Source organism: Echinops telfairi, unplaced genomic scaffold (genome assembly GCF_000313985.2).
Source record: "Echinops telfairi isolate 266 unplaced genomic scaffold, ASM31398v2 ScPeMD7_6;HRSCAF=24_0, whole genome shotgun sequence".
Lineage (NCBI taxonomy): Eukaryota > Metazoa > Chordata > Mammalia > Afrosoricida > Tenrecidae > Echinops > Echinops telfairi.
The window spans coordinates 12,341,622-12,368,418 of NW_022103902.1; the positions used below are offsets into that span (position 1 = coordinate 12,341,622).

Genomic DNA, 26,797 nt, shown 5'->3' on the forward strand with positions numbered 1-26,797 from the left:
TCCAGCCTGTCCTATCCAGACAGGCCTGCGGAGACAACAACATGCACAAAAACAAGACAGAGCGAAACCAAAGCCCAGCAGTTCTTAACCTGTGGTTCGTGACCCCTTTAAGGAACATCCCTTTCGCAGGGTCGCCCGATTCATAACAGTAGCAAAATGACAGTGATGAAGTAGCAATGAAAATAATGTTATCGTTGGGGAGTCACCACAACATGAGGAACTGTATTAAAGGTCCGCAGCCTTAGAAATGCTGAGAACCACTGCTTTAGCCAGTTAAAGCCCGAGCAAGGTTTTGGCTCTTCTATGTTTGGGCACCATTGAGGTTCTTTTTGTTTTTATGTCATACGGAGGAGGCATCTTTGCCACGTAGATCTCATTTATCTCCCTGTAGCAATTTCTGGGGGTGGGGCATGTATTTTATTTTAATTAAGAAAAGTGAATTTTACCCTTAATGCCATTTTGTGCAGCATCCACTCTGGTGGGTAATTAGAAGGCACTGAACCTGTTTTGGGCGAGCTGTCTGCATTGCTCTGGTCTCCCTTGACTGGCTATAGGTTATTAGTCAAGGAAAGGCTATATAAACTATAAATATTGCAGGCCCTAACATTCATGCAGAAAGAAAGTAGACAAGACCTAGTGGGGTACTCTGGCTCATCCTCTTAGAAGATGCAGGTACGTTCAGTGTATGTTGAGAGACTAAGCTTGCAGTGGACCTGGCCATCTTGGTGGTAATGGGCATGCATACTACGATGAAGGCCTACTAAGTCTTGACGTTTACATGGAGCTTAGATGACTCTTCAAAATGAAATTTATCTTTAAAATCAACATTGCAAAAATGACTATTACATCTGTTAGAAGTGCTATATGGAGATTAGGAAAAAGTACATTTTCAAAGCAGTAAAATAGTTGGGAGCCACTGGGTGGTACCAACAGTTCACACATCTGCCTGCTAAGTGGATGTACTTCAGAAGAAAAGCCAGCTGATCTGCTTCCAAAATCCCAGCCACTGGAAACCTCTAGACACAGTTCCACTGGTAGTATGCTCTGGTACATGCGGAGTGACATGATTTGGAGTCAACTTGCTGACAAATGGCCGGTAGAAGAGAGGATATTTTCAGTTCTTCTAGACTCACACTCTCAGTAAAATGAAGCTCCGCCTGCCCACTGGAGTAGTAGATGGACCAGCTTCGGTTTCACTGTGTACACATAGATGCACAGAAATACTTTGGTACCCTCACGAGGTATTCCTTCCTACCTGAACTCTCGCTGCCGAAACATGTGCGATAACAGCCTCTAAGATTTGCTTTACCCAAATACTCTACTGGAATCAAAATCTCATTGTATAATGTGAATTCCCACACATGGGCCCGACAGACATTGAAGCTGCAGGCACATCCAGGCGAGAAGGCGGATCCCTGCCTCATGGCTTGTTTCCATTGTGTCTTAATGCTCTCAACTCACCACATCCTTGAGTGAAAGAGGCCTAAGGGTGTACACAGGTGGGGGGGGGAGGTAAGGGGGTGGGGAGAGAGGAAAAGCTAAGAAGGGATACAGCACACGGAGAGAGGCAAACAAATGGGGATGTGATCGCACTCATACTTTTACACACTCTGCTTTTAGTAATTTCAGTGTGTGAGAAAAATACAGAAAACTTGTGAAAGTGTAGATACTGGCTGTGTTCGTCTCGGTAGACTTGAGAAACACCATTATAGACACTCGTGTGTGTGAGAACTTTATATCAAAGAGCAATTGTATATTAAGAAAATATCCCAGCCCAGTCCAGATCAAGTCCATAAGTCTGATATTACCCCGTATGTTGATACTAGTCCATAAATTCCTCTTTAGACTTACGTAGCCATGCAATGATGCCAAATACAGGACGATCGCAGGCCAGTGGGTGGAAAGTCTTGTGGGTCCAGTGGTGGTGGAAGCATCTCAGCACTGGCGTGGGTCTCCAGGTGGCTTCTCCAGCTCCAAGGCTCTGGCTGCATCAGCATAGCTCCATGTGGCTTTTCAGCCGGAAGACAAAGCAGAGAGAGTGTGTGTGTGTTTGGCCTCCAGTGAGCTAGTCATCTCCATCACACCTCCAAATGAGGTCATCAAGCTGTGACCTGATTGACAGGCTGGAGTCTACCCTTTCACAAGTTGACAGGAGATTACGCAACTGCGGTGTGATGTTCAAAATCCTTTCTACTGCTGCTTTATTTATTACATTAGATTATGCAGACAGTCTTTGGGGGGCGGTGATGTACATGGTCATGGGGTTTTGTGAAAACTGATAAGAGATTTTGTGGCACAAAAACAGCAGAAAGGCCATATCGGACCTCGCTGGCTACACAAGGGAAGAGGAGAATCCAACTCCACACAAGTTCAAGGCCGATTGCTTCCCTCTTTCTTTCCCTGTTCTGACATCAGCTGTTACTCCCACAACACTCTACCTTCCTAGTGGGTTCAATAAGTCATTGCAATGACCACATAGAACATACAGGCAATGCTCATGGTTAAGGGGGTTCTTAGGGCAGTTCACCGGTTACCACACGTCAGGATCATTACATGGTAAAGATATAGTCAGTGGTCCACAGCAGCATCTCTGCTCAGTCAGGAGCCAAGTCTCTCTCCAGCCCTCAGCCTCTCAGCCACGTGGACGCATGGCCTCGGCCTCTGTGGGTCACAAAGCCAGCTGGGTGCTCTACCTCACAGTCTGGGCACTGCACCTCTGCTCTGTCTCATGAGCTCCTTGCATCAGCTTCAGCGTCTGGTCTCACTCTGGCTCCTGTGCTCTGTCCCATGGTCTCTGCACCACAGCCTTGGTGCCTCTGATCTCAACCTCTGACACTTCAGCAGAGATTTTGAATTTGCTACACTATTGGCTCTTCTTCCAATGGCCCTGGGACTTTTCCCTGTGCTGCTGAGATGGTTCTCAGAAGTGTAGAGTTGGTCTTTCAGAAGACCAGACCCCTAAGGAAACAAAGGGTGTGGCTTGGTTCACAGCCTCTACTGAGGTGGAGCCTTAGAATCCATCCCACCACCATTCTGTAACAGAGGATGCCCTCCAAAATGAATTCTAACCACAGACGTAGAAGCTAAAATCTATAATATGTCACATAAAAATTAGCCATGTATAATCTTCTGAAGCTAAATAGTAAAATTTCAGAAATAAACTAAAATTTCAAGAACATTCTTAGAACTTCCTATTTTACATATACAAATAGCATAGTATAGTTATTCATTCCCCAAGGTACTGACACAAGACCAAATCAGAGATGCTTGACAATTTGAATATAAGTACCATTTAAATGTGAACTCTACAATACGGTGATTAGAATGGACTCCTTTCGATACCCATTCAGGCAGAACCTAGACTAAGCGATAATGGTGATAGACTTCATCTCTCCCAGTTCTAGAAGTTACCAGCCACAGCAGTTCCCTACACAGTCGCAAGGTTTCACAACGTTATTTAAGAAGTAGTATTTAGAATGCTGTGTTGCTCCAGTTGTGGTGGTTTGTTGTTGTCAGTTGTTCCTGGGTGCTGTCAAGGCGATTCTGAGCCAAACGCTGCCTGGGGCTGGCCATCCCCACAACTGCTGGTTGTTTGAGCCCACTGAGGTAGCCGCTGTGGCAGTCCATCTTGTCGAGACTCGTCCTCTTCTTCGCTGCCCCACTATTTTGTCCAAGCATGATATTCTTTCCGGGGACTGGTCTCTCCTGACAACCTGGCCCACGTATGTGAGGTGCAGTTGCACCAGTGTCCCTCCAACGAGAATTGAATCTGTCCTTCTTCTGAGATGGGTTTGCTGTTTTATGGCAGTGCCTGGTCCTTTGACTCGTACCTGGTCCTTTGACTAGTTTTCACGAACACCATAACCCCAGTGCATCCTTTTACCTGTGCTCTCCCACTTTCACATGCCTATGAGGCGCCCGAACACACCACGGCTTGGGTCAGGTGCGCCTACATCCTCAAAGTCACATCGCAGCACTTCAATGCCTCGCAGACATTCTGTGCAGCAGATCCGCCCGATGCGATAGGTTTGATTTCTTGACTGCTGATCAGGTGGTGGTGTTGTTGGACGCCATCAAGTCAGTTTCAACCCTTAGCAACCCAACACACACAAAACACTGCCCGGTCCTGAGCCATTCTCACAGCTTCTCTGTTTGAGCCCATTGCTGCAGCCATTGTGTCAGGGCGCCTTGTTGAGAGTCTTCCTCCTTTTTGCCACACCCCTCTACTTTACCAGGTACAAGCTCCTTCTCCAGGGACTAGTCCCTCCCAATAACATGTCCAAAGTATGTAGGACTAAGTGTCACCATCCATGCCTCCAGGAAGCACTCCATCCCTACTTCATCCAAGACAGATGTGTTTGTCCTTGCAGTGGTCCATGGTATGTTCAGTATTCTTTGGGAACACCAAAATTGAATGCATGGATTCTTCTTTGGTCTTCCTTATTCAGTGTCCAACCTTCACATGTAAATGAAGCAATTAGTCCTTTGTAACCCTTCGGAGAGGTCTTGTGCAACAGGTTTACCCAATGCAATGCTGTCATTTACTCTTGACTGCTCCTTCCATGACCATTGATTGTGGATCCCCACAAGACAAGCTCCTTGACCACTTGTCAGTGTTGCTCAGTTTAGCACGATGTGATCATCCAGTTGTGAGGATTTGCATCAAGTCGTAATCTAAACTAAAGGCTGTGATCCCGGAGCTTCCTTATCTTCAGCAGCAGCAGCAGCAGCAGGGCTACTTTTTTTTAGCTCAAACTGTAGTCCACGGACTCATCTAGTATCTACTTGAATTAACATATTTAATCTCCACCACAAGCCAATGAAATTGGCATTGCTGTTACCCCAGTATTACAAACGAGGAAACTGAGTCACCGTGTATCAGCCACATGTGTAGTAAGCAGAATAGCCAGCATTGTGGAATTGGGCAGCCGGAGCCCAGACCCTGTGCTCTCTCACCACGGCAGGAAGCCTTGGTGCAGCTCATCAGTGCTTTGGTTAACAGAGCCCCAGGTGATGGATGTGAAATTATTTTGTCATCGAAAACAGCGATTCTCAACTTTGAATCTGCATCAGAACCAGCCAAGGGAGCTTTTTTAGAAGACGCCAGTGCTCAAGACACCCCCCACCCCCAACTAATCAGCATCTCTCTGGAGTGGAAGAATTGAAAACCTTCTGCACATCCACCTCCGTACAAAGGAGGGTAAAGTGTCCTTCCTAATGAACATGCCCCTCTCTGGGCAGCCTTCTAGAGCTGAAAGATCTTCACACCGTGATCCGGTGGATTCTTTCCCCTACTGTTCCTTTTGTTCCAAGAACAGCTCCTTCCCTCTGATCAAGTGAATAACCACGGCTTGTTTGTGGGGCAGATAACTACCGGAGGCCTTGCTTTTCTCACCAAGACTTTCTATTAAGTGAATTAAATGAGGTTACCTGAGGTTAATTAGGGCCTTTGGGATGTGCCCAGTCACAGAATTCAAAATCTAGTCACTGGCTGAAAATTCTCCAGGGAGAAGACAGCTGAATGGGAAAAGGTTAACAAGGCCTTTGTTTAGTGCTACGGCTATTTCCTCCTTGGGAGTAGTAAGTTACAATGTACTAGACAGACGTCACAGTCACGTATGAGAGCCAGGGACAACCACAGTTTGCTCTCTACCTGCAGTAGGAATTGCTATTTTAATTCCTTCGGAGGCTTGTTCTGTATGGGGATTAGAAAAGCCCGTGTGGGCGCACAGCAGTTCTTAGTTAAAGCAATTTCACTCCCTGTTTCTTATCAATTGGAGGAGTGACCATTTTCTGAACTCAATTTAGGTGAATTTAAAGCAAGTCTTCTTGGGAACTTGGTCTCTAAGTAAAATAACAAGAAATTCACACTAGAAGCCTTGGGGTGATATATTTCATAATAAGAAAGTGACATTCTAGGTTAGATGATGGCCTATATTTGGAGACAACAAGAAACAAGACCTGAATTAGGGAAAGCAATAGGAGAAAGAAATGTTTCTCTACCACCTTTCCAGGTGGGATGGTAGCCAAAGATTTGTGACCTCTCCTATTGCAGAGAAGAGCCTTGGTTACGTAATGGATACACATTGGGCTGCGATCTGAACAGTCGACAGTTCAAAACCACTAGCAGGTCCCAGGGAGAAAGACTAGGCTTTCTACAACTCACGAAGGGTGGCAATGAGTCCGCATTGACTCGAGGCAGTGAGAACGAGCGATATTGCAAAAACCTCTATTCCCCCCACCCTTAGGTGCTACTTCATTTTCAAGGAGCTCTTACAACTGTTAAGCGGGGATTGGAAAGGGTTCATTCTGGTTCAACAGCCCCTCTGCTGAGACTTTGCCTTTCCACCCCAGATTTCGTGAGTCAGCTTAATAAGATTTCTAGGTGAGAAGAGATTCGCCAGGAAGAATCCGTTATTCCTTATTTATACGTAAGAAATCACCTGTGGCTACCAGACACTTGCAAAGACAAGGCAGGCTTCATACCTAGAGGTTTCGGAGGGAGCAGGGTACTGCCAACACCCTGTGTCTTCATGATCTAGTGCTGCTATAGCAGAAATACCACGGGTCAGTTACTCTCACCAATAGACATTCATTCTCTCACTGTTTAAAACCCACTGCCAGCAAATTGTTTCCGATGCACAGATATTCTGTAGAGGGTCCGGAACAAGACTATGCATCTTTACAGGGAGCAACTGGTGGGCACGGACATCATCGATGGTGTCCTCATCGCCCCCCACCTCGCAAATCAAAATCAAACAAATAAAAGCCCCCAGAGCCCACTGCCGAGGCTCGGAATCAGGACTCTGGCTGTACAAGAAGCTTTTCTCTCTGTGCTGACTCTGGAGGAAGGTCCTTCACTCTTCCCCTGAGACTAGAAGTTTCCCCTTATAGGGAGTAGGTTCAAAGGATGTGCTTTCCCCTGACCCGTCTTTCTTGGTGATGCTAAGTCCCTTTTATCTGCTGTGAGCATATCAAAACTCAACACTCAAGAGATACAGTGCATCCCACTCATTAACATCAAGGCCACTGATCCTGCCTCGTTAACCTCACAAACTCATAGCCATCTTATAGGGCAGGGTGGAACTGTCCCTGTGGATTTCCACGACTAACCCTTTGTAAGAGTAGAAAGCCAAGTCTGCCTCCCTTGGAGCAACTGGTGGTTTTGAACTACTGACTTTGCAGATTAAAGCCCAATGCATAACCACTACTCCACCTGGGTTCCTTCATTAACAAGATACAGGTGAGGATTTAAAACACACAGAATAATTACATCAGATCACAAAATGGGGAATCATTATGTACTGCTGAGAGTCATGGCCTAGCCAACATATTTTCAGACCTGTAGTCTCCAGAACTGCGAGATTGAATTTCGTTTACTTTAATCCACCAAGTTTATGGTAATTTATGACAGCAGTCCTAAAAACTATACATTTTTCTAGGGTTGATTTTAGGAATAATGTCGGTCCGTAGAGTTCAGCTTGTATATCCAAATGTCCTGTTCAGTTATGGAATAGTCTTGAGATGATTTGATAAAATCCTCTGCCCTGAAAGGTCTGAAAACAGTCACATAATATTTGATGCTCATTAATTGAGTCCTCTCTATAAATAGGTAATACTGGAATAGAGGGAAAATATTTGGGGTTAGTTAAAAAAAAAAGGTATCATATTATTTTTTCTTTATCCATTTAGAGATATATAAATTGTCTGCATGTATAGACAGGCAATTTGCCTCAACTAGGATCCTGACAATTTTCATTGTACTAACAATAATACATTGTTATTTGTATCATTTTTCTTTAATTAAATTAACTCTTCAGATGACAGTGGATATGATGAAGTAAATCTGGGATGTCAGATTGGAAAGAAATAAGTCAAGTCCAGGGGAGACAGCAATAAAAAAAGTTGGGATCAGAGATAGGATATCAGATTTGGAGATGGCAGAACTAGCAGCAGCATTTATAGTAAATATGCTCAACAAAGGGGAGCCTCGTTTACAGGTGCACCAGCAAGATAGTCTTGTTGGGTGGCATTGGCTTGGTTTCAAGTCGTAGAACCCTCGTGCAGCATGAAACACGACTAGGTCCTGTGCCAGGCTCACAATCTTTGCTGCATTTGAGCCCATTGTTGCATCGATTGTGACAGTCCATCACCCTGCGAGTCATCTTTTTCTCTACCTAGCCAGCATGACGTTCTTCTCAAGGGGCTGATCCCGCCTGAGAAAATGCCCAAAGTCCTTGAGAGGAAGACTCATGTTGTCACTTCTAAGGAGCACTGTGGTTGTACTTCTTCCAAGACAGGTTTGTAAATTCTTTGGAAGCACTTGCTGCTGAAGATCTGGGTGGATTGCAACTCAGTGTCAAGGAAACCCAAATCCTCACAATTGATCCAATAGAGAACATCGTGTGAAACGGAAAACACTAAAGTTGTCAAGCCCTTCATCTTGATTGGATCCGCCATCGGTACTCATGGAAATAGCAGTCAAGACGTTAGACAACATATTGCCCTGGGCAGATTTGCTGCAGAAGCCCTCTTTAAAGTACCGATGAGCGAAGATTCATCTGTGAAGATTTAGGTGCTCCTGAGTGGAGCCAGGCGATTTTCAGTGGTCTCATAAGCACGTGAAAGTTGGGCACCAAATAAGGAACACTGCAAAAGAATCTATGCGTTTGAATGATGGGGCTGGCACAGAATATTGAAAGTACCACAGACTTCCCAGAATGCTCCTTGAAAGAGAGGATGGCAAGACATCATGTCACGTACTTGGAACATGGTATCGGGAGAGACCAGCTCCTGGAGAGGGGCATCATGCGTGGCGAAGTGGAGGGCCAGCAGAAAAAGGAAGGCCCTTGGTGAGCCGTGGCTGCACCAGGGAACTCAGACAGAACAATTGTGAGTGTGGGGCAGGACCGGGCAGTGGTTTGTTCTATGAGGCATCGGGCTGCCAGGAGTCAGAACGGACCTGAGGACACAACAGCTGGACGTCCATGGTGTGCTTGGTTTTCTTTGCTGTTAGTCTTCCTAATTAATCGTCCAACTTTCACATGCATCTGAGGCAGTCAGCAATATCATGGCTTGGGTTCATGACTGCCCTACCCCTGGACGAGCCTGACCTTGTCTGAAAACACCTTGGCTTGGGTCAGGTGCAGCTTAGTCCTCAAAGTGGCATCTATGCCAATAAAATGAAGCTGAATCATGAATTGGGTATAGAAAAGAAAACCTCCCACGCTATATGTATTTTAAGATAAGAGTTTAACTGGATGACCCCTCCATACTTTGTTTTTTAACTAATAGAAAATGGCTATTACTCATAACTAGTACTTAGCCACGTATCATACTTTTCCCAGGAGCTGTCGTACATTTCATTATGCACAGCGATTCTGTGACAGGAGGCATTAGTGTGCCCATTTCAGAGATGAGAAAATCGAGGCACAGAGTAAACAACTTGTCCAAGGTCAGTATCGGGTTGGAGAGTCGAGCCTATGTCGCGTAGGTTGTGTAATCCACATTCTTAACCATTAAAATAGCTTGTGAAATTGGGATGAATCACAGGTCTCAATATAAAACCTGAAATATAAAGTTATCCAGAAGAAGGCAGCAGATCTTTTTAACCTTGCTTTGCAAAGGATTCCTTAATCAGCAAAGAAAAATCACTAATCACTAATCATGGGAGATAATCACTAAGAAAAGAATTTTTTCAGTAGAAACAACCACGTGAACATTTTGTCATCATCATGAACACTTTTTGCTCACGGAAAGATACCAGCATGATTTCATGAGACCTCGGTTAATCTGGTCTCATAACATAGTGCTTCTGTTCTGCCTCCCGGTTCTTTAGGAAATGCCTGGGGTCTTAAACTGGCAGGCAGCCCTCCGTGGCCCACCAAGAGCCTCGATGCACCAGGTGGCAAAGAGGAAGAAGCGTCAGGAAAGGCATGTGTGGCTATTTGTGTCTATGGAGAACGGATTCCTTTCCCCCTGAGACCAGAAGAACGGACTGGTGCCTGACTGGCAACCCTGATTGGTTTTGTATCACTAGTATTTTGATCCAAGATTCTCTAAAAGGGGGGAACGACAGAACAGAAATTCAGATGCACTTACTCATGGGAAACATGGAGGCTGGATGAACCCCGGAACTTTTACCGCGAGATGATCTTTCCACCTTAAGCCTGCCACTCTGTCTCATGCCCTCAGGGCTGCTACTTCTCTGCACAGGGGTCTTGGGATCCAAAAGACTTGCTTTGCTTGTGACTCTTCTTTCTTGCGAGCCGTGGGAGGCTCTGTTCCTGCTTCCCAGATGGCTCTCTTTATCCCAAGGAACGTGGCAACACTGACTAATCTCCAGGTAAAGGTCCCGGATACCGTCTTTACATGCTCTCCCTGAGCCATTTGTCGGGGTTTTCAAAAATACGATAAAAGGGCCACCCCAAAGAATTCAACTGTGCCCCACCTCTATATTAATTTTAATGCAATTCAAATGTGTCCTTACTTTTGACATTTTATTCAGGAAGTCAGATATCAACTTTACGGTCTAAAGCTCATTATTGTTGTTAGCTGCCATCAAGCAGCCCCAAGCTGCTCATACCCCGCACCCAGGTGCCCAAGGCAAGGGACCACGTGTCCTGGTAACCCACCAGGGCTCACTGTGATCCATAGGGTTCTGTGGGCTGATTTCAGGCGTAGATGCCAGCCCTTTCTTTCTGGAAAGTTCAGGAAACCAAAATCAAACCCACTGCAGTTAAGTAAATTCCAACTCAGCAATGCTGGGGGATAGAGTTGTTCACAGGGCTTCCAAGGCTGTAACTCTACACAAGACTCCCCCCCGCCCCCCACCTCCTAGCAAGCTGCTGGTGGGTCCAAGCCCCCAGCCTTTGGATTCTCAGAGAAGTACTTGAACCGATGTGCCACCAGGTCTCTTTGGAAAGTCCAATAACCTCCCCTCAAAATCGCCCTTCCTGAAAAGCTGAACTGGCTGCAATTTTAGTTTACATTAGGTCTTGGGGCTGCTGCAAGGTCAGCAGTTCTACACCCCCACCCCACCACCCGCACCCCTCCAGCTGCTCTGCAGGAGATAGATGAGGATGTCCACTCTCATAAAGATTTACAGTCTTGGAAGCCCAATGCAAGGTTTGAATGGTGTCAGAATTCACCAAGAAGCAGTGGCTTTAGTTTAGTAAGGGGCTCCATAAGGAGCTCTGGTAGCGCAGTGAGTTAAACAATGGGCTGCTAACCACACGGTTGGCAGTTCAAACCCACCCCATTGAGCTTTTGGCTCCTAACTAAAAAGGCTGATGTTTCAAACCTACCCAGAGGTCCCCCAGGGGAAAGACCTGACAGTCTGGTCTCACAAAGATTATTCAACTGAAGAAACTCCATCAGGCAGTTTCTACTCTAATGTCTGGGGTGGCCCCAAGGGTGGTGTAGGGGGCAGGGAAGCAGTGGAACAGAACCCCAAGTTTCAAGTTGAAGGAACTGGGTAGGCTACCGGCAGAGATTGAGAAGAGGCAGTTTCGGGGCTTAGAGGGGCGTAGCACGAATAAAGCTGAAATCTGCACAGGGCTGCCATGGTAAACGGGGGCTATGGATGAAGTCCCTGAAGGTGGGGAAAGAAGATAATCAAGGCCAGAACCTCGGGGAGCACTTAAACTTGGGAACACAAAGTAGGATGGGACCCAGCAGACTAGACGAGAGGACAGGAAACCCCAGAAATGGGTAGCCTTAACACTAACCACAAGGGGATAGATTGGTCCCAGAAAAGCCACGAAGCACAGAGCTGTTTGCATTTGTTGGTTCGAAGGTGGCCCATGGTGTTAGGTGTCCTTCGGTTAGATTCTGACACGTTGTGCAGGACAGATTTCAAGAGGTGCAGGAAAGGACGGAGGATGGAAGCAGGGAGCCCCCAGAGGAAGGGGCACAAGTGATGGGACATTGAAGGAGATGAAACAATCTGCACGGATAACTGAGTCTGCTCTGTAACCCTTCACCAATTCACAATAAAAAGTTCCAAGAAGAAGAAGAACTTGATAGCAAAGAGGAGATGACAGAGGCTTCTGAGGGTGGTATTGTTCTCAAGATGAAGGGGGAGTCCTTACATCGATATAAAGACGCCACTGGAGAAGTCTGCGTCAAGATGCCTACATACTCAAGGTGACCAGATGTTAACATTGGTAAAGCGGGACACCATTGATAAAACTCATATCCTGGCGACATAGCCACATGGCAGCCGAAAACCGTATACCCTAGCTTGTCGTGCACTCTTTCCAAAAATCGGGACTTTTTAAAGACGCCGCGGGACTCGGGGAAAATTGTTAAAAATCGGGACTGTCCCAATGTCTGGTCATCTTGTACCTCCTTGCAGAAAGCAACCTTCTGAGCCCTCTGGGGGGAAACCACAACACCACTCCTGTTGCTGTGGGGAGGCAAGTCTGATTCAGAGCAACCCCAAGTGTTACAGGGTAGAACTGAGCTCCCAGGGACTAGGGGGTTTGTCATCTCCATGGAAGCAGACCAGCAGGCCTTTCTTCTGCAGGGCTACCAGGTCAGTTCAAACCACCTACCAACCTCTAAGCTAATCATTGAGTACAAACCACTTGTGCCAGCCGAGGACTTTGAGCCTTCCAGTATTGGCAGCAGTACTGTTTCAGTGACAGAAGTCACAGTGGGATGAGATCTGAAACCATTGCTAAGCCTGTCATAAAACTAGCCAGAACACGTCACTGCTTTCCAAGCAACGTCCCAGTGCAGTGGTCTGAGAGCTGTAGACAATGGTCAAACCATGGAGCTTTTACTCTTCTCTTGGGGAATGCATGCACTTAATTTCTACATCTACACAGAGGGGAATATTACCCTCAATGGACACTTTCGAAAGATGTAAAAGAACATCTGTGAGTGAGGAAACTTTTATAATGACATGCATTGTGAAATATCAGGTTTATTTGTTTGCAAAAATCAAATCCACTGCTGCCAAGCTGACTTTGAATCACAATGACCTCGTGTTACAGCAGTTTCTCGGACTGAGTGATTGCCACCTAGGGGCCGCTGGGAAAACCGCAGGTGGTGGTGGTAGTGCGGGTGGACAGCGTGCTGTAAAAACAGACACCTCCACTTTACCTTGGGTTATTGGCTAGAGGACAAGGCTTTTCATTGCCAGGGGGTGGGGCACAGAGTAATTATTTTCTGGAAAAAGGGTGATAGGCCCAATAAGTTTGGGAACCTCTGCATTACAGAATTAGAAGCCCTGTTGGTGTAGTGGTTACGCCTTGGGCTATGATCCCTGTGGTCGGCAGTTTGAAACCACCCGCAGCTCCTCAGGAGAAAGAGTGGGCTTTCCACTCCTGGAAGCAGTCCCAGCCTCGGAAACCCACAGTGGGTCCCTGTGAGTTGGGAGTGAGCGCCTTCTTGACTAGAGTCTTTATGAAAGCACAGCAGGCCTGTTCTCTGGGCTGCCACTGGATGAGTTTGAACTGCTAACCTTTGGGCTAGCAGCCGATCACAAAGTACTTCCTTACCCAGGGACCTATTTGTTTCCTAAGCCTATCATAGAAAACACCACCAACTTGGTGGCTTGAAGCAACAGAAATGTATGCCCACCCGTTCTGGGGGCTCGAAATCCAGGATGAAGGTGTCAGCGGACCATGCTCCCTCCGACCGTCTGGAGAAGGCTTCTTCCTGTCTTTTGCAGATTCAGGTGGCCCCAGGCATTCCTTGGCTTGTGATACCATCGCTCCAGTCTTTCTCTCCCCAGGCTTCGCATGGTGTGTCTATTTGTCCTAAGCTCCTCTTGTGACAACTCCAGTCATTGCATTTAGGGCCGATCATTATCAAGTATGGTCTCATCTTAATTAATTACATCCACAAAAGCACTCTTTCCAGAAAGTAAAAAGAAATAGAGGAAAGAACTAGGAGGCAAAGGGCATTTATAGAAGTCTTAATACAGGCATGTACATATGTAAATATATTCATATATCATGATGGAGACATAGATCTATGTGCATATATTTATAGGTTGAGTATTAAGGTCGCAGATGGATGTTGGGCCTCCACTCAGGTACTCCCTCAATGCAAGAACACTTTTGTTTTATTAAACTGGTATTCCATGATGCTCACCTTTCTGACACAATCACTGAAGACAAAGTGGGTGCATAAGCAAATGTGGTGAAGAAAGCTGATGGTGCCCAGCTATCAAAAGATATAGCAGCTGGAGTCTTAAAGGCTTGAAGGTAAACAAGCGGCCATCTAGCTCAGAAGCAACAAAGCCCATATGGAAGAAGCACACCAGCCTGTGTGACCACGAGGCGCTGAAAGGATCGGGTATCAGGCATCAAAGAACAAAAAATCTTATCATTGTAAATGAGGGGGAGTGCATAGTGGAGACCTAAAGCCCATCTGTGGGCAAATAGACACCCCCATACAGAAGGGTCGCGGGGAGGAAACGAATCAGTCAGGGTGCAGTATAGCACCGATGAATCATACAACTCTCCTCTAGCTCTTAAATGCTTCCTCCCTCCCACTATCATGATCCCAATTCTACTTTACAAATTCAGCTAGACCAGAGGATGTACACTGGTATGGATAGGAACTGTAAACACAGGGAATCCAGGACAGATGATACCTTCAGGATCAGTGTTGCGAGTGGGGATACCGGGAGGGTGGAGGGAGGGTGAGGTAGAAAGGGGGAACCGATTACAAGGATCTACATATAACCTCCTCCCTGGGAGATGGACAACAGAAAAGGGGGTGAAGGGAGATGGCAGACTGTAAGATATGACAAAATAATAATATTTTACAAATTATCAAAGGTTCATGGGGGTGGGGGGAGCAGGGAAGGAGGGGAAAAATGAGGAGCAGATACCAAGAGCTCAAGTAGAAAGCACATGTTTTGAGAACGATGAGGGCAACAAATGTACAAATGTGCTTGACACAATGGATATATGTATGGATTGTGATAAGAGTTGAACAAGCCCCCAATAAAATGATTAATTTTTTAAAAAAAACCTTTCCAAATAAGGTCGCACCGTCTAAGCCTCCAGAAGGGCATGAGCCTGTGAAGGACACCCTCTAGCCTCTACGTGAGGGCTCTTGTTGTTGATGTTCTTGCTTTTAAATATATTGCTTATACCAAAAGGTTGAGGAAAAAGGTTTTTATCCTTCAATTCCATTTTCCCATGAACTTTTTGAAACCCTCTCATGGGTGTGTTTACCTGATAAACTTATTATTAGTATTACTTATATATTATAAACACTTGTAAATATCTGTACACGCACACACAGCCCTCACTGCCATTGAGTCCAGGTCTGCGCATAGTGACCCCCTTATAGGACAGCCTAGAAGTGCCCCTGTGGGCTTCTGCGACTCTCGCTCTGTAAGGGAGCAGAAAGCCCGTCTTTCTTCCAAAGAACGGCTGGTGGTTTCAAACTGCCGACCTTCCAGATGGCCGCCCAACATGGATACAGAGGACGGGTGGGTCAGCCCTTTTTCCAAAAAGAGAGAATTAAATGCCCTGGGGTATTTGAATGTTATTTCTGTTCATCTAGATGCAGAAAATCTGTAGGGAAAAAATAGGTAGAAAGTCAAAATATTGACAGTGAGTAGTGAGGGATGATTGCATTTGACTGCTGCAGCTGTGGGGAGGATCACCTGCACTAATGGGTCCTCATATGGCAGTCATTCTTCAGGCTCGCCTTGTAAGGGCTCAGGCAGTGCCAGCATGTCAGAAAGGATGGGGCAGAGCCAGGGACGTGGAGGAGAAAGCAGAGGTAATGAGAGATTTGTGTCTCGGGGAAGATGTGTGTTCTCCCTCTTCTGTGAGTCCCTGGTGGCCCATCACTGTCACCTTCCTGCACAGCCCTCAGACATGCCGGAGGTGTGGGCAGTTAGCTCATCTTTCTCTGGAGATGAAACTGGCTCCGCACCAACGAGAGGGTACCCCAGGGGAGTCTTTCTCCTCGGTGCTTGGCTAATGGCTATTCCCTGGTGGCCAGGGAAACACTAAGTTCAGGATATGCCTCTCAGTATATAACACAGTTGTCGATACTGAGCAGCCAGGCTGTTAATGCAACTTTAGAAGAACTGAGGGTGGGCTGCTCAGCACCTATACACAATGTCCTCATAATAAATCTCTCAGTGAGCAGGTATGGAAACTTGCTGGTTTTGTTCAGCAGAAGGAACAGAGCATCAGGGAGACATCCATTGAGCCTCATTAGCAGAAAACCCAGAGGGACCTGATCCACATTTGCATTAGGGAAGGCATTTCTGTTTTCTCTGTACCTGAAATATGTTAGTCATTTTCTCATTTGCAAAATTCACTTAGCCTGAGGATGAATAAATATGGTTTTGGTTTTGGGGGCTTTTTAAAATGGTTACTGAATATCCTACCTAAAAGTAAAGCCTCGTTTGTCAACCTTTTTTCACCATATTCCTGCAAAGAATAAACACAAAGCTTGTCACGGAATGATTTTATTTTGAAGAAAATGAAGTCTTGTTTTCAAATTCTAGATAATACATGAAATGCCTACTCTGAGATTTAGCAAGTAGATAATGGATGGCAATCAACTCATGCAAGTGTAGCCATGTGTGTCGTCCGATCAGTAATCATCTTAAGAACAGGGCCTTTTCCTTCTGGTGGCAGAGTGGGTTATGGGTTGGGCTGGTCACCGCCAGGTGAGCAGTTTGAGCCCAGAAGTGGCTCCTTGGAAGAAAGGTGAGGCTTCCTGCTCCAGTGAGGACTGACAGGTTTACTCTGTCCATAGTGTCACGGGGCATCCAAATGGACTCCATGGTAGTGAGTTTTGACTTTTCGCTCGGGAAGTACAGCCACCTGTGTGGAGACTGAGCGTGTCAGAGCCAGCTATAGAGCTACTGCCTCAGGGATTGGCTAACCAGCACAGTGACGCTAACACTGGAGAGATACAATACTAAAATGAAAGCTATTTGTAAAGAGACATTTCGCTCTAAAATAGTTATAATTGAAGCATTGTTCTCACCCTCGTTAGGAATGGATTTATGGTGGCTGCACATTCTTTATAACAAGTAACAGAATCCCAAGTGCCCAGAGTGTTTGGCTCCTTTATATATATGGTGGTAAATCCATAGCTCGGGAGAAAGACGGGGCTTTCAATTCCCATAAAGAGTCACACTCTGGGCAGTTCTGCCCTGCCCTATACGTTGCCAGGAGGCTGCATGGCCCTGATGGAGCGAGTTTGAGTAAATACATAGCTAAGGAAATATTTGCCATTTCGACAGGAACAGTTCAGTGGCCTTAACTACCTTCAAGAGGTTGTTTGCACATCATGTTCATACATAGCCCTTCCAGGTCTTTCTTATCCCCTTCTCTAGACGCTCAGCTTCTCCAGAGCACGGTGCCTTTCTCCCCCTCCCTTCTCCCAGTCCTGAAAGCTAGAAATATGCTTGGACAGGGGAGCTGTCAAATAGTCATACCTTTGATGCCGTCATTTCAGTTCAGTTCATTTAGCAGCAGCCCCGGCTTATGAAGGAAGGAGTCCTGAAACCCTAAGGCAAACCCACTGTTGTCACCTCCGTTCTGGTTCATGGAATCTCTGCAGGACGGAGCACAGGCTCTATAGGACAGAGCCAGCGCTATCAGTCTTTCCGGGAGCAGATGTGCATATCTTCCCCTCACAGTCTCTGTGTTGGAGGGCTTCCAAGCAGCAGCCTCATGGTTAGCAGCACACAGCTCAACCTCTGGCCACGAGGGCTCCCTCGTTCAGGAAAGAGGGCCTGCGTATACGAACCTGCATAAGACTTTATCTAACCCGTCACATAACCATTCCAGCTAACTCAGACTTTCCCAATGGTACTGTACAATTGCATAACAAGGAGGCAGGGTTTAACGTCTGCCTGCCTGTCCCACTGAACTTAGCAAGCATCCTCAAGATAGTCACCTGGTTTTTGTAGCCTGGTTTTTGTGTTTCAGAGATGAGGAATTCAGAGACAAGGATGTGCCATACGTAAACGTTCCTCTACATGGAACACTTAGGTAACCTCCAGTTTGTCTGCATTAGGGATATTCTTCAGCAAACGCCTCTGTTTTTCCAAATGTTGGGTTTTATTTCCTCAGAATAACTTCCCTGAAATGAAATTACTACATCAAAGGTATGAATATTTTAAAGCTCCTCTTTCCAAGCATATTTCTAGCTATATTTCCAAGAGGGTGTTTATTACCTTGCAGCAGCAATGTATAAGACTTATAGTATCACTCCAGGCTTAACAACTGGCTAATTAGATTGCATCTCATTGGTTTGCCTTTATTTCAATTTCTAGCAAGCGTGAGCATTTTCTTTTTGAGCGTTGAGCTGGCAGTTGTTTGGGGTTCGGGTCCTTTCCATATATATTTTTTAATTGTGGTAAATACGTAACTTGGGGGAAAGACGGGGCTTTCTACTCCCATAAAGAGTCACATGCCAAGAAGGAAGAGAATGTTTTGAAAAGGATGATGGCAACAAATGTACAACTGTGCTTGACCCAGTGGATGGATGGATGCATTGTGATCAGAGCTGTAAGAGCTCCCAATCCAATGATTTCAAAGGGAAAAGAGTCACACTCTCAGAAACCCCGGGGCAGTTCTGCCCTGCCCTGTACGTTGCCAGGCGTCTGCATCAGTGGATGGAGCCAGGGTGAGTACAACAGCCAAGGAAATAGTTGCCGTTTCAACAGGGACGGTTCAGTGGCTACCTTCACGAAGCCTCGTACTTCACGACTCACCCTCCCGGTCTTGCCCACACTCTTCGCTAGACTCTCAGCTTCCCCAGAGGGTTGTGTCTTACTCTCCCCCTCCCTTCCCCCACCCCCGATCCTCATTGTCATTGGGTGCCTTTAAGTCGGTTCTGATTCATAGTGACCCAACAGAAGGAAACACTGCCCGGTCCGACATGACATCATCCTCACAACTGTGCTGATGCTTGGAGGAAGGAATAGGCGGTCCGGTTTTGAGGAAGTAGCCGCTGGTAGGCACGGACAGGCTGTGATCTCTGTCCGTTGTGTGTTTTCAGCAATCCTCCACTGGTTTTGCTCAGCTCTTTTTCTCCCCCGTTTGCTTTGCGTAGGCTCCCACGACTCGTTCAGCTACTGGGTGGATGAGAAGTCCCCCGTGGGACCCGACCAAACCCCAGCTATCAAGCGGCTCGCCAGGATCTCCCTGGTGAAGAAGCTGATGAAGAAGTGGTCTGTGACCCAGAACCTGACGTTTCGAGAGCAGCTGGACGCTGGGATCCGCTACTTCGACCTGCGGGTGTCCTCCAAGCCGGGGGACACTGACCAGGAGATCTATTTCATCCACGGGCTGTTTGGCATCAAGGTCTGGGATGGGCTGATGGAGATGGACTCGTTTCTGACCCAGCACCCCCAGGAGATTATCTTCCTGGATTTCAACCACTTCTACGCCATGGATGAGGCCCATCACAGATGCCTGGTCCTCAGGATCCAAGAGGCCTTTGGAAGCAAGCTGTGCCCCGTCTGCAGTGTGGAGAGCATAATGCTGGGGACCCTGTGGGAGAAGAAGTGCCAGGTAGGAGGGAGGCGGAGGAGCTTCGAAAGGGCACCAACTGAGCCCTTTCGCCTTTTTCTCTGTCACTGGCTTTAAGTTCAGCAGGAGCCCTGGATGGTCATGGGAGAAATGCATAAACGACTCATTGAGGGAGGGTCTTAAAGATGACACCATCCATCACCATATAGATTTTGATTTAAGCTGCCCTGATGTGGGTCAGAGTAGAACTGTGCTCCAGCAGGTTTCCGACGGCTGTTTTTGTTGTTGCAATGGTTCTGTTGTGTTCTGTTTGTTTGTTTTTTCTGTTTTGTTTTGTAGACCACCAGGTCCTCTTGCAGGCAACTCTGGGTGACCAGGTCACATGGGCCATGTTGCACTGCAAGGGCTTTAGCTCTTACCTTGAGTAGCAGGGGCCTCCCTGCAAGGCTTCTGAACACAGGGTGACCTGACCTGACTTACGTTGTAATGGGACCCTTTGACTGCTGTCCTAGTCGAAAACCGGAGGTGAGGGGGAGTCGGCAGAATAGGGAAATGAATGGAGAAACTATTGCAAATTGAATGTGCCCCCCCCCCCAATATGTGTATGTAGGGGCTTCAAAAAGCCCGTGGTCAGATCCCATCCTTTTCATTCCACTTTCCCACAAACTGCGTGAAGCTCCCTCCTGTATGTTGGAAGCTCAACCCTTGGATGTGATCCCGTTTGGGAATGAGGTTTCCTGCGTTGACTAAAGAGGCCATCGCAGTGGAGCATGTGTCCTGTGCCCCATCACTTATGGGTTATAAAAGGAGCAGATGAGACCCTGAGGGAGCCCAACGGAGAGGACCCTGGGTGCCCTCCTGCAGACCAGCCACCAAGGGAGCTAGCGATGCAGCCTACGGGAGCGGAGTCCAGGGTCTTCCAGGGAGCTGAGGACAGCGAGCCTTCTCCTGTAGCAGGTGCCCTGACTTGGGACTTCCGCCCCCCTCAGCTCTGCGTATGTAAACTTCTGCTCCAGCAGCACTAAGGACCTAGGACAGGGACCATAGCAAGGAGTCTTCAGATTCTGACATTACCGGCCACAGGGTTTCCTCATGGCTAGATCGTGCATGCGAAAGGAAGGGAGGAGTCACGTTTGACTCCCAGATTTGGCCTGAGAGCTGGGATCACCAGGTGGTTCCGCTCACCCATCAAAGTGCTAAATGCCCTGCCCTCCACCGAGGCTTAACGAGTTCACGTTTACTCTCTGTTAAAATGCATCTGAGCCCCCCAAAAAATCAATCAATCAAATAAAATGCATCTGAGCCATTTTTCACCCTTATTAAAACGTTGTGCAATTTGGCTGAATACTTATCACATCTCTTCCCTAAAACCAGTTTTTATCTGTTCAGATTCCTGGGTCTAATTTGGAGAGAGAGTTTCGTTTGTATTTTCCCCCAAGGGGAGTTACTTTCTGACAATGGCAGTGTTGCTAGCTGCTGCCAAGTGGGCCCCTGGTGCACCGAGACCCACACACAGTGGCAGGAAGCCCTGCCAGCACTACACCATCCCCGTGATTGGCGGTGGAGTGGCCCACTGTGATCCACGGGGTTCCTATTGGCTCATTTTTGGAAGTAAATCACCAGGCTTTTTCCCCTCGTCTGTCTCAGTCTGAGAGCTCCGCTGAAACCTCTTCAGCTTCGCAGCAACACACCCGCTTCTTCTACCCAATGAATGGTGGCTGCACCCATGTGCCCTGGCCAGGAATCCAACCTGGCTCTCCCTCATTATCACTGAGGAACCAATGCCCTCCTCCGACCTGATGACATTGAACCAGAGCAAAAGAAACAAGGAATATTTATTGAACCCGTACAGTGCTCTTGCTGCATTGATTACCTTACTTAGCAACAGTGTGAGGTAGGCATTGTGTTATTATCTCCATCTTACTGATGAGGGAACTGGGGCACAGAGAGATAAACAACTGGACATTTTCAGAATATAGCACAAACTCTTCTGTAAGATGCACTTCTTTGGCTGGATATGGCTAGTCTTTATTTTAGCTTTTTCAGGTAGTGCCCTAAATGAGGGCAGTAATAATATCTTGGTAGAAATCACAGATCCTATACAGGAACTCACTCACTGACAGTCCATTATAGCTCACAGCGACCCTACAGCACAGTATAGAAAAACCTCTGTGCATTTCTGAGATTGTAACTCTTTATAGGAGGAGAAAGTTTCATCTTTCTCTCCTGAAACCCCTGGTGGTTTTGAACTGCTGACCTTGCAGTTAGCAGCCCAGCACATAAACACCATCTATACCACCTACAGTGCCTGTTTTCCTTACAAGAGATTTGGGCTTCTCCCCCAGGCCAGTGCAGGTCATGAACAGCTTCCACACATCTGCCACTGAAGGCTTGCGATCCGTATTGCTGAACACAGGTTACAGTAGAGCTTCCAGACTAAGACCGAGTAGAAGGAAGGCCTGGCACTCCACTGCTGCAAAATAAGCCAGGGAAATCCCTTTGTGCTTCACTGCTCACGGCCATGGGGTCAATTCTGACTCAGAACAGCCCTATAGGACAGGGTTTGAGTTTGAGAGACTCACTTTCCTAGGAGTTGGCTGACGGTTACGACTTCTGACCTTACAGTTAGCGGCCCATCTCAGGTCACCGTCTATCAGGAACCAACTTGATAGCCTCTAACAACGACCAACAGGCAACCTTGGGGATGATGCAGAGTGTGGATAAGTAAGTTTCTCGCAGACAGAGTGATGACTTATCATCTGTCAAAGCTGGGCCCAGTAGGGTCTTACCTATATGAGCTGTGGGATACCTAGTTCACTCCGGAAAGAAGCCATGCCGCTGCCTTGGCAAGGAAGTAGTAATCTGTTAGGTCTTTCTTATTTTGTGGAAAGTAAGGTTGTTGCCTGGTGGTGAGTGGAGAGTTTAAAGAATGGGTGAAGTGGACTGTGTCAGACATCGAAATGAAGAAGGACAGAGACAGAGTCCCATATCTGAAAGAGGGTCCATCTGAACCCTAGGATCCCATACTTCTCCCCGTTTTCCATGGCTTCGGTGCCACATCTCTCCGTAGATGCGAAACAAAGAGCTTGCAAACAGGTCAGCAGTCACACACACACACACACACACACCACTTTTCTGGGACAGAGCCAGGTGGTGGTTAACCTTTACATATTCATTCTGTAATGGGCTGCCTTACGTGTAACCCCCTAAGTATCCCGTTACTATAATCACAAGAAGTATACCACCATTAGCCAACTATTTATCCAGCATGAAATGATGCTATCGCTCACAGTCATATAGGTGTTATTATTATGTCTATTGATACATTAGGTACCGTTGGCTATGGGGTTTGAGGGTTCAAGGAATTAGAAGTTGGAACCTCCATCTTGGCAGTATTTAGAGTATGATGAGAAGAATAAGAACACAGGACACTACTAAGATATTCAAATATTCAGGACACTAGTAAGATATTCAAATAAAGCACAACAGCTATGCGATTGCAAGATAAAACTGCCTCAAACATTCTGTGCTATATAAAGAAAAGTACGGAGTAAGAAATAAATGGGGCAGGGGGAGGGGCTGTCAGACAGTACGCAGTACCAGTCAGTACCCTGGAGCTCCCACCCCACCCCCAGCAGAGGAGTGGCCAGAATAAGAGGAGGTCCATCCAGAAATATCCCGTAAAGGATATTTGAGTCTCCAGAGGGGGAAAAAATGAATATGAACTGCTAAGTTGGACGGGGAGGATTTCAGAGAAAAGTACAGCAGGGAGAGAGAGAGTTGGGGGAGCCAAGCAAAGCACAAGCCAGGACAGGAGTCCTGAGACAGGAGTCATTGTCTCTAGAATCCCACAGACCACGCTCTGGCTTACCAGTCCGTCTTCCCAGCGCACACAGAAACCCAGGCTCTTGAGGAAAGTCACAAAGCCCCTTTTGTGTGCTCTGTACTTAAAGCACCTTCTCCAGGGCAGTGTCACTAACAGCCCTGGCCTCTTGGCCCCTGACCCTCATCCCCTGACCAGCCAGACAAGAAAATGGTCAGGCAGCCCAGCCCCAGAGGCTCACAGTGCCAGCCTCCTGCCTCCTCCAAGGAAGAATTTCAAAGAGGCCGAGGCCTTCCAAACCAGCCAGCACCAAGAGGAAATCCTCCCCAATCTCCCACGCAATCTGCTTATCCCAAGGCAGCAGCGATTAACCTCCTTAGCACACACGGTTACAGACATCAGTAGCAGGCAGCTAGATATTACACAAAACCATCCAAACAGCTATCACCCTCTCCGGTGCACCGTGCCTGGCACGTCCTGCTCTATAGAGCCTCTCAGGAACGGCCAGTCATGCACCTGAGTCAGAGCAAGACTCGGGCTGGAAGCAACCAGGCAGGCAGAGCCCTGTGCTTGGGTCCTGCAGGATCCCGCTGCGGGGCAGACGAGCTAGCTCAGGCTCCCGTCTAAGGACATCAGCATGCAGAGCTCACGATGCCTGTAAAGTGAAAAAACAACACACACATCTCCATGTAAGTATGGGAGTACAGTGAACCCTCGTTTATCACGGTTAATCGGTTCTAGACCCTACCATGATAAATGAAATTCTGCGAAGTAGGATTCCGTATTTGTAAATCAAATATTTTCGTAGTTAGAGCATAGAGGACATGAAAAAACACCCTTTAGTCACCATTACACTCGTATTACCCAAAACACCCTTTAGTCACCATTACACTCGTATTACCCAATTTATTAAACGAAAAAGGGAAAATGCAGTAAAACATTCTGGACGTTACAATTATCATTTATTATTTATTATATTATAAAGTACAACGGATGGAGCGAACGGACGACTCATTCAAGTCGAAATGGCGTGCAACCTCCACGATTTTCTTGCCATCTTTGATCATATCCAAAAGTTTTACCTTTTCCTGGATGGTGAGCATCTTCCTCTGGCACTTATTTTTATTGTCAGACGGCTTAGAAGAAGCAGCTCGTTTAGGAGCCATCATAGGGCTTAGATAAAATTTCTTAAAAATCGCAAACAATTACAGTACACTGTACAAAAGCAAAAATGCATCTGATACGTAGCTCCGATACGTAGCGATGCAGACAGAAGCGTGTACAGTATGAGCCAATCAGTGGCAGTAACGACAGAGCACGCGCTGTTACGCAAAAACCACGATAGAGTGAAGCCGCGGAAGACGAAGCGCGAAGTGGCGAGGGCTCACTGTATATTACTTCTAGACACCTGCACAGCAGAGCTCTGAATTGGGACAATCAAGATAGCAATTCCCAGTCCCTCAGCTGCCACCCAGAAACGAATGAATTCTGCGGATGTGGTTTGCTCCTTCTGCGGAAGTCCTCCCCGCCCAGAGAGCTGTCCCACTGGAGGCCCCTGGCGGCTGTGCAGAGCTTCCCCGACTCCAGGAGTACTCTTTTCCTTTCCTGAGAATGGCGAGCATGTTCAGCGTCAGCAGCAGGCAATTGCAGATCTATTCCCAAAGGATTTCAGTGCAGGCTTCTCAACTCCAAGTGCTAAGCATACATTTTGCAAGTGCTAGAATCATAGCTTCTAGACCAGCGGTTCTCAACCTGTGGGTCATGACCCCTTTGGGGGTCAAATGACCCTTTCCCAGGGGTTGCCTGATTCATAACAGTAGCAACATGACAGTTATGAAGTAGCAATGAAAATAATGTTACGGTCACCACGACATGAGGAACTGTATTAAAGGGTTGCGGCTTTACAAAGGTTGAGAACCGCTGTTCTAGAAAGACTGGTTTCCGGGGTTCTCAGCTTGGGGTCTTCAGATTCCCAAGGGGGCGATATATGGATAGAATTTAAGAAGTCTGTGAACCTAGATGAGGGGGAAAGTATGCATTGATTTACATTAGCCTCTAATTGAACATTAGTCTATCTGTTCATCTTGACCTCTCAATTGTGACTTCGTCATGATGGAAATCAAAGCTGTTTTAATAGCACATTTTAGGTGTGGCAGATACTTTGGAATATCCTTAAGTCAAGAATCTGGAGTTTATTAGAATCGCAGCTATCCCTAGGTGGTCCAAGCAGTGATCCTCTTGGCGGCTCACTGCCAAGTTGTAGGTTCAAGTCCATTCAGGGGCACCTTGGAAGAAAGGTCTGGCAATCTCCTCCCCGAACCAGCCACTGAGAAGCCCCTGGAGCGCAGCTCTCTGACCCACAGGGTCACCTCCAGTGGGCGTCTCCTTGACAGCAGCCGGTTGAGTTTGTTGTCCTTGGCATTGTTTTTATCAGGCCCACGGTAATAGCCTGCTATTTAATCCATTCTACCTATTTATGCCAAGTTTACCTAACCTATCAATGACTGTATTTCAATAGAATTGGTTTCCCGGGCACCCAACAGTGTGCATTTGTTTCAAAGCCTTCTTCTAAGGAGTCTGTTTCCATCGTCTGTCCAATGGTATCCGTGGCAAAATAATAATAATCCTCAAGCGAGACACGCGGGTGCTCAGTGAAGCTTTCTGAACGGACCTTTTCCATGTCTCTCTCTCGGTTTGCGTTTGTTTGCCCCGCCTCCCCGCCATCAGTCAGTCTCCTGCCCAATAGTGATTCTTCTTCCTCGTGAATTGCTCTCCACCTTGTTTTGCTTGTTTCAGGTTCTTATTTTCTACCACTGCCCCTTCTACAAGCAGTACCCCTTCCTGTGGCCAGGAAAGAAAATCCCAGCACCCTGGGCAAACACCACAAGTGTGCGCAAACTCATTCTCTTCTTGGAGACGACGCTCAGTGAACGGGCCCCGGGCAGCACCTTCCACGTCTCTCAAGCAATCCTCACCCCCAGAGTGAAGACCATCGCCCGAGGCCTGGTAGGGGGCCTCAAGAACACTCTGGTTCATAGGTAAGGATGTGTTCCCATCTCACAGTGATCATTTTTAAAAAGTCAGCTTCCCTTCGGCATGCACAGCTTGGCACTTGAGGGTGATTGCCTTAATTGTGCCTGAAGGGTCTCTCAACACTTCCTGAAAGTGCCAGCCTTGATGCCGTATATATTTTTCATATGTTGACAGGACAGGCAGTCTCGGCATTATGAGCCTTGGACTTTGTGGGCAACTCTCACTTGCCCTTCCATATTACTTGTCCTTGCTTTGAAATGATCTAACCAGCCCCCACCCACCCACTGCCATTGAGTCAATCCTGAGTCATAGCAACCCCTGGATAGAGTTCCCACAGAGCAGCTGTGGGGTTTAAACCGATAACTTTGTAGCTAGCAGTCCAACACTTACCCAGCAGTGAGAGCCACCAGGGCTTTTTTGAGCCAATCTCTACTTACAGACAATTCTTCATCACTGGCAC

The 26,797-nt window shown here is 47.0% G+C and overlaps 1 protein-coding gene across 1 annotated transcript in view; it reads left to right on the forward strand.

Moving 5' to 3' along the window:
• Positions 1-26,797, forward strand: part of PLCXD2 (phosphatidylinositol specific phospholipase C X domain containing 2) — a 66,111-nt gene that overhangs the window by 27,433 nt on the left and 11,881 nt on the right. Inside the window, exons 2-3 of the mRNA XM_004706391.2 lie at positions 19,063-19,523; positions 26,101-26,342. Of these exons, the coding sequence (XP_004706448.1) occupies positions 19,063-19,523; positions 26,101-26,342 (703 nt within the window). The remainder of the gene's footprint in view (positions 1-19,062; positions 19,524-26,100; positions 26,343-26,797) is intronic.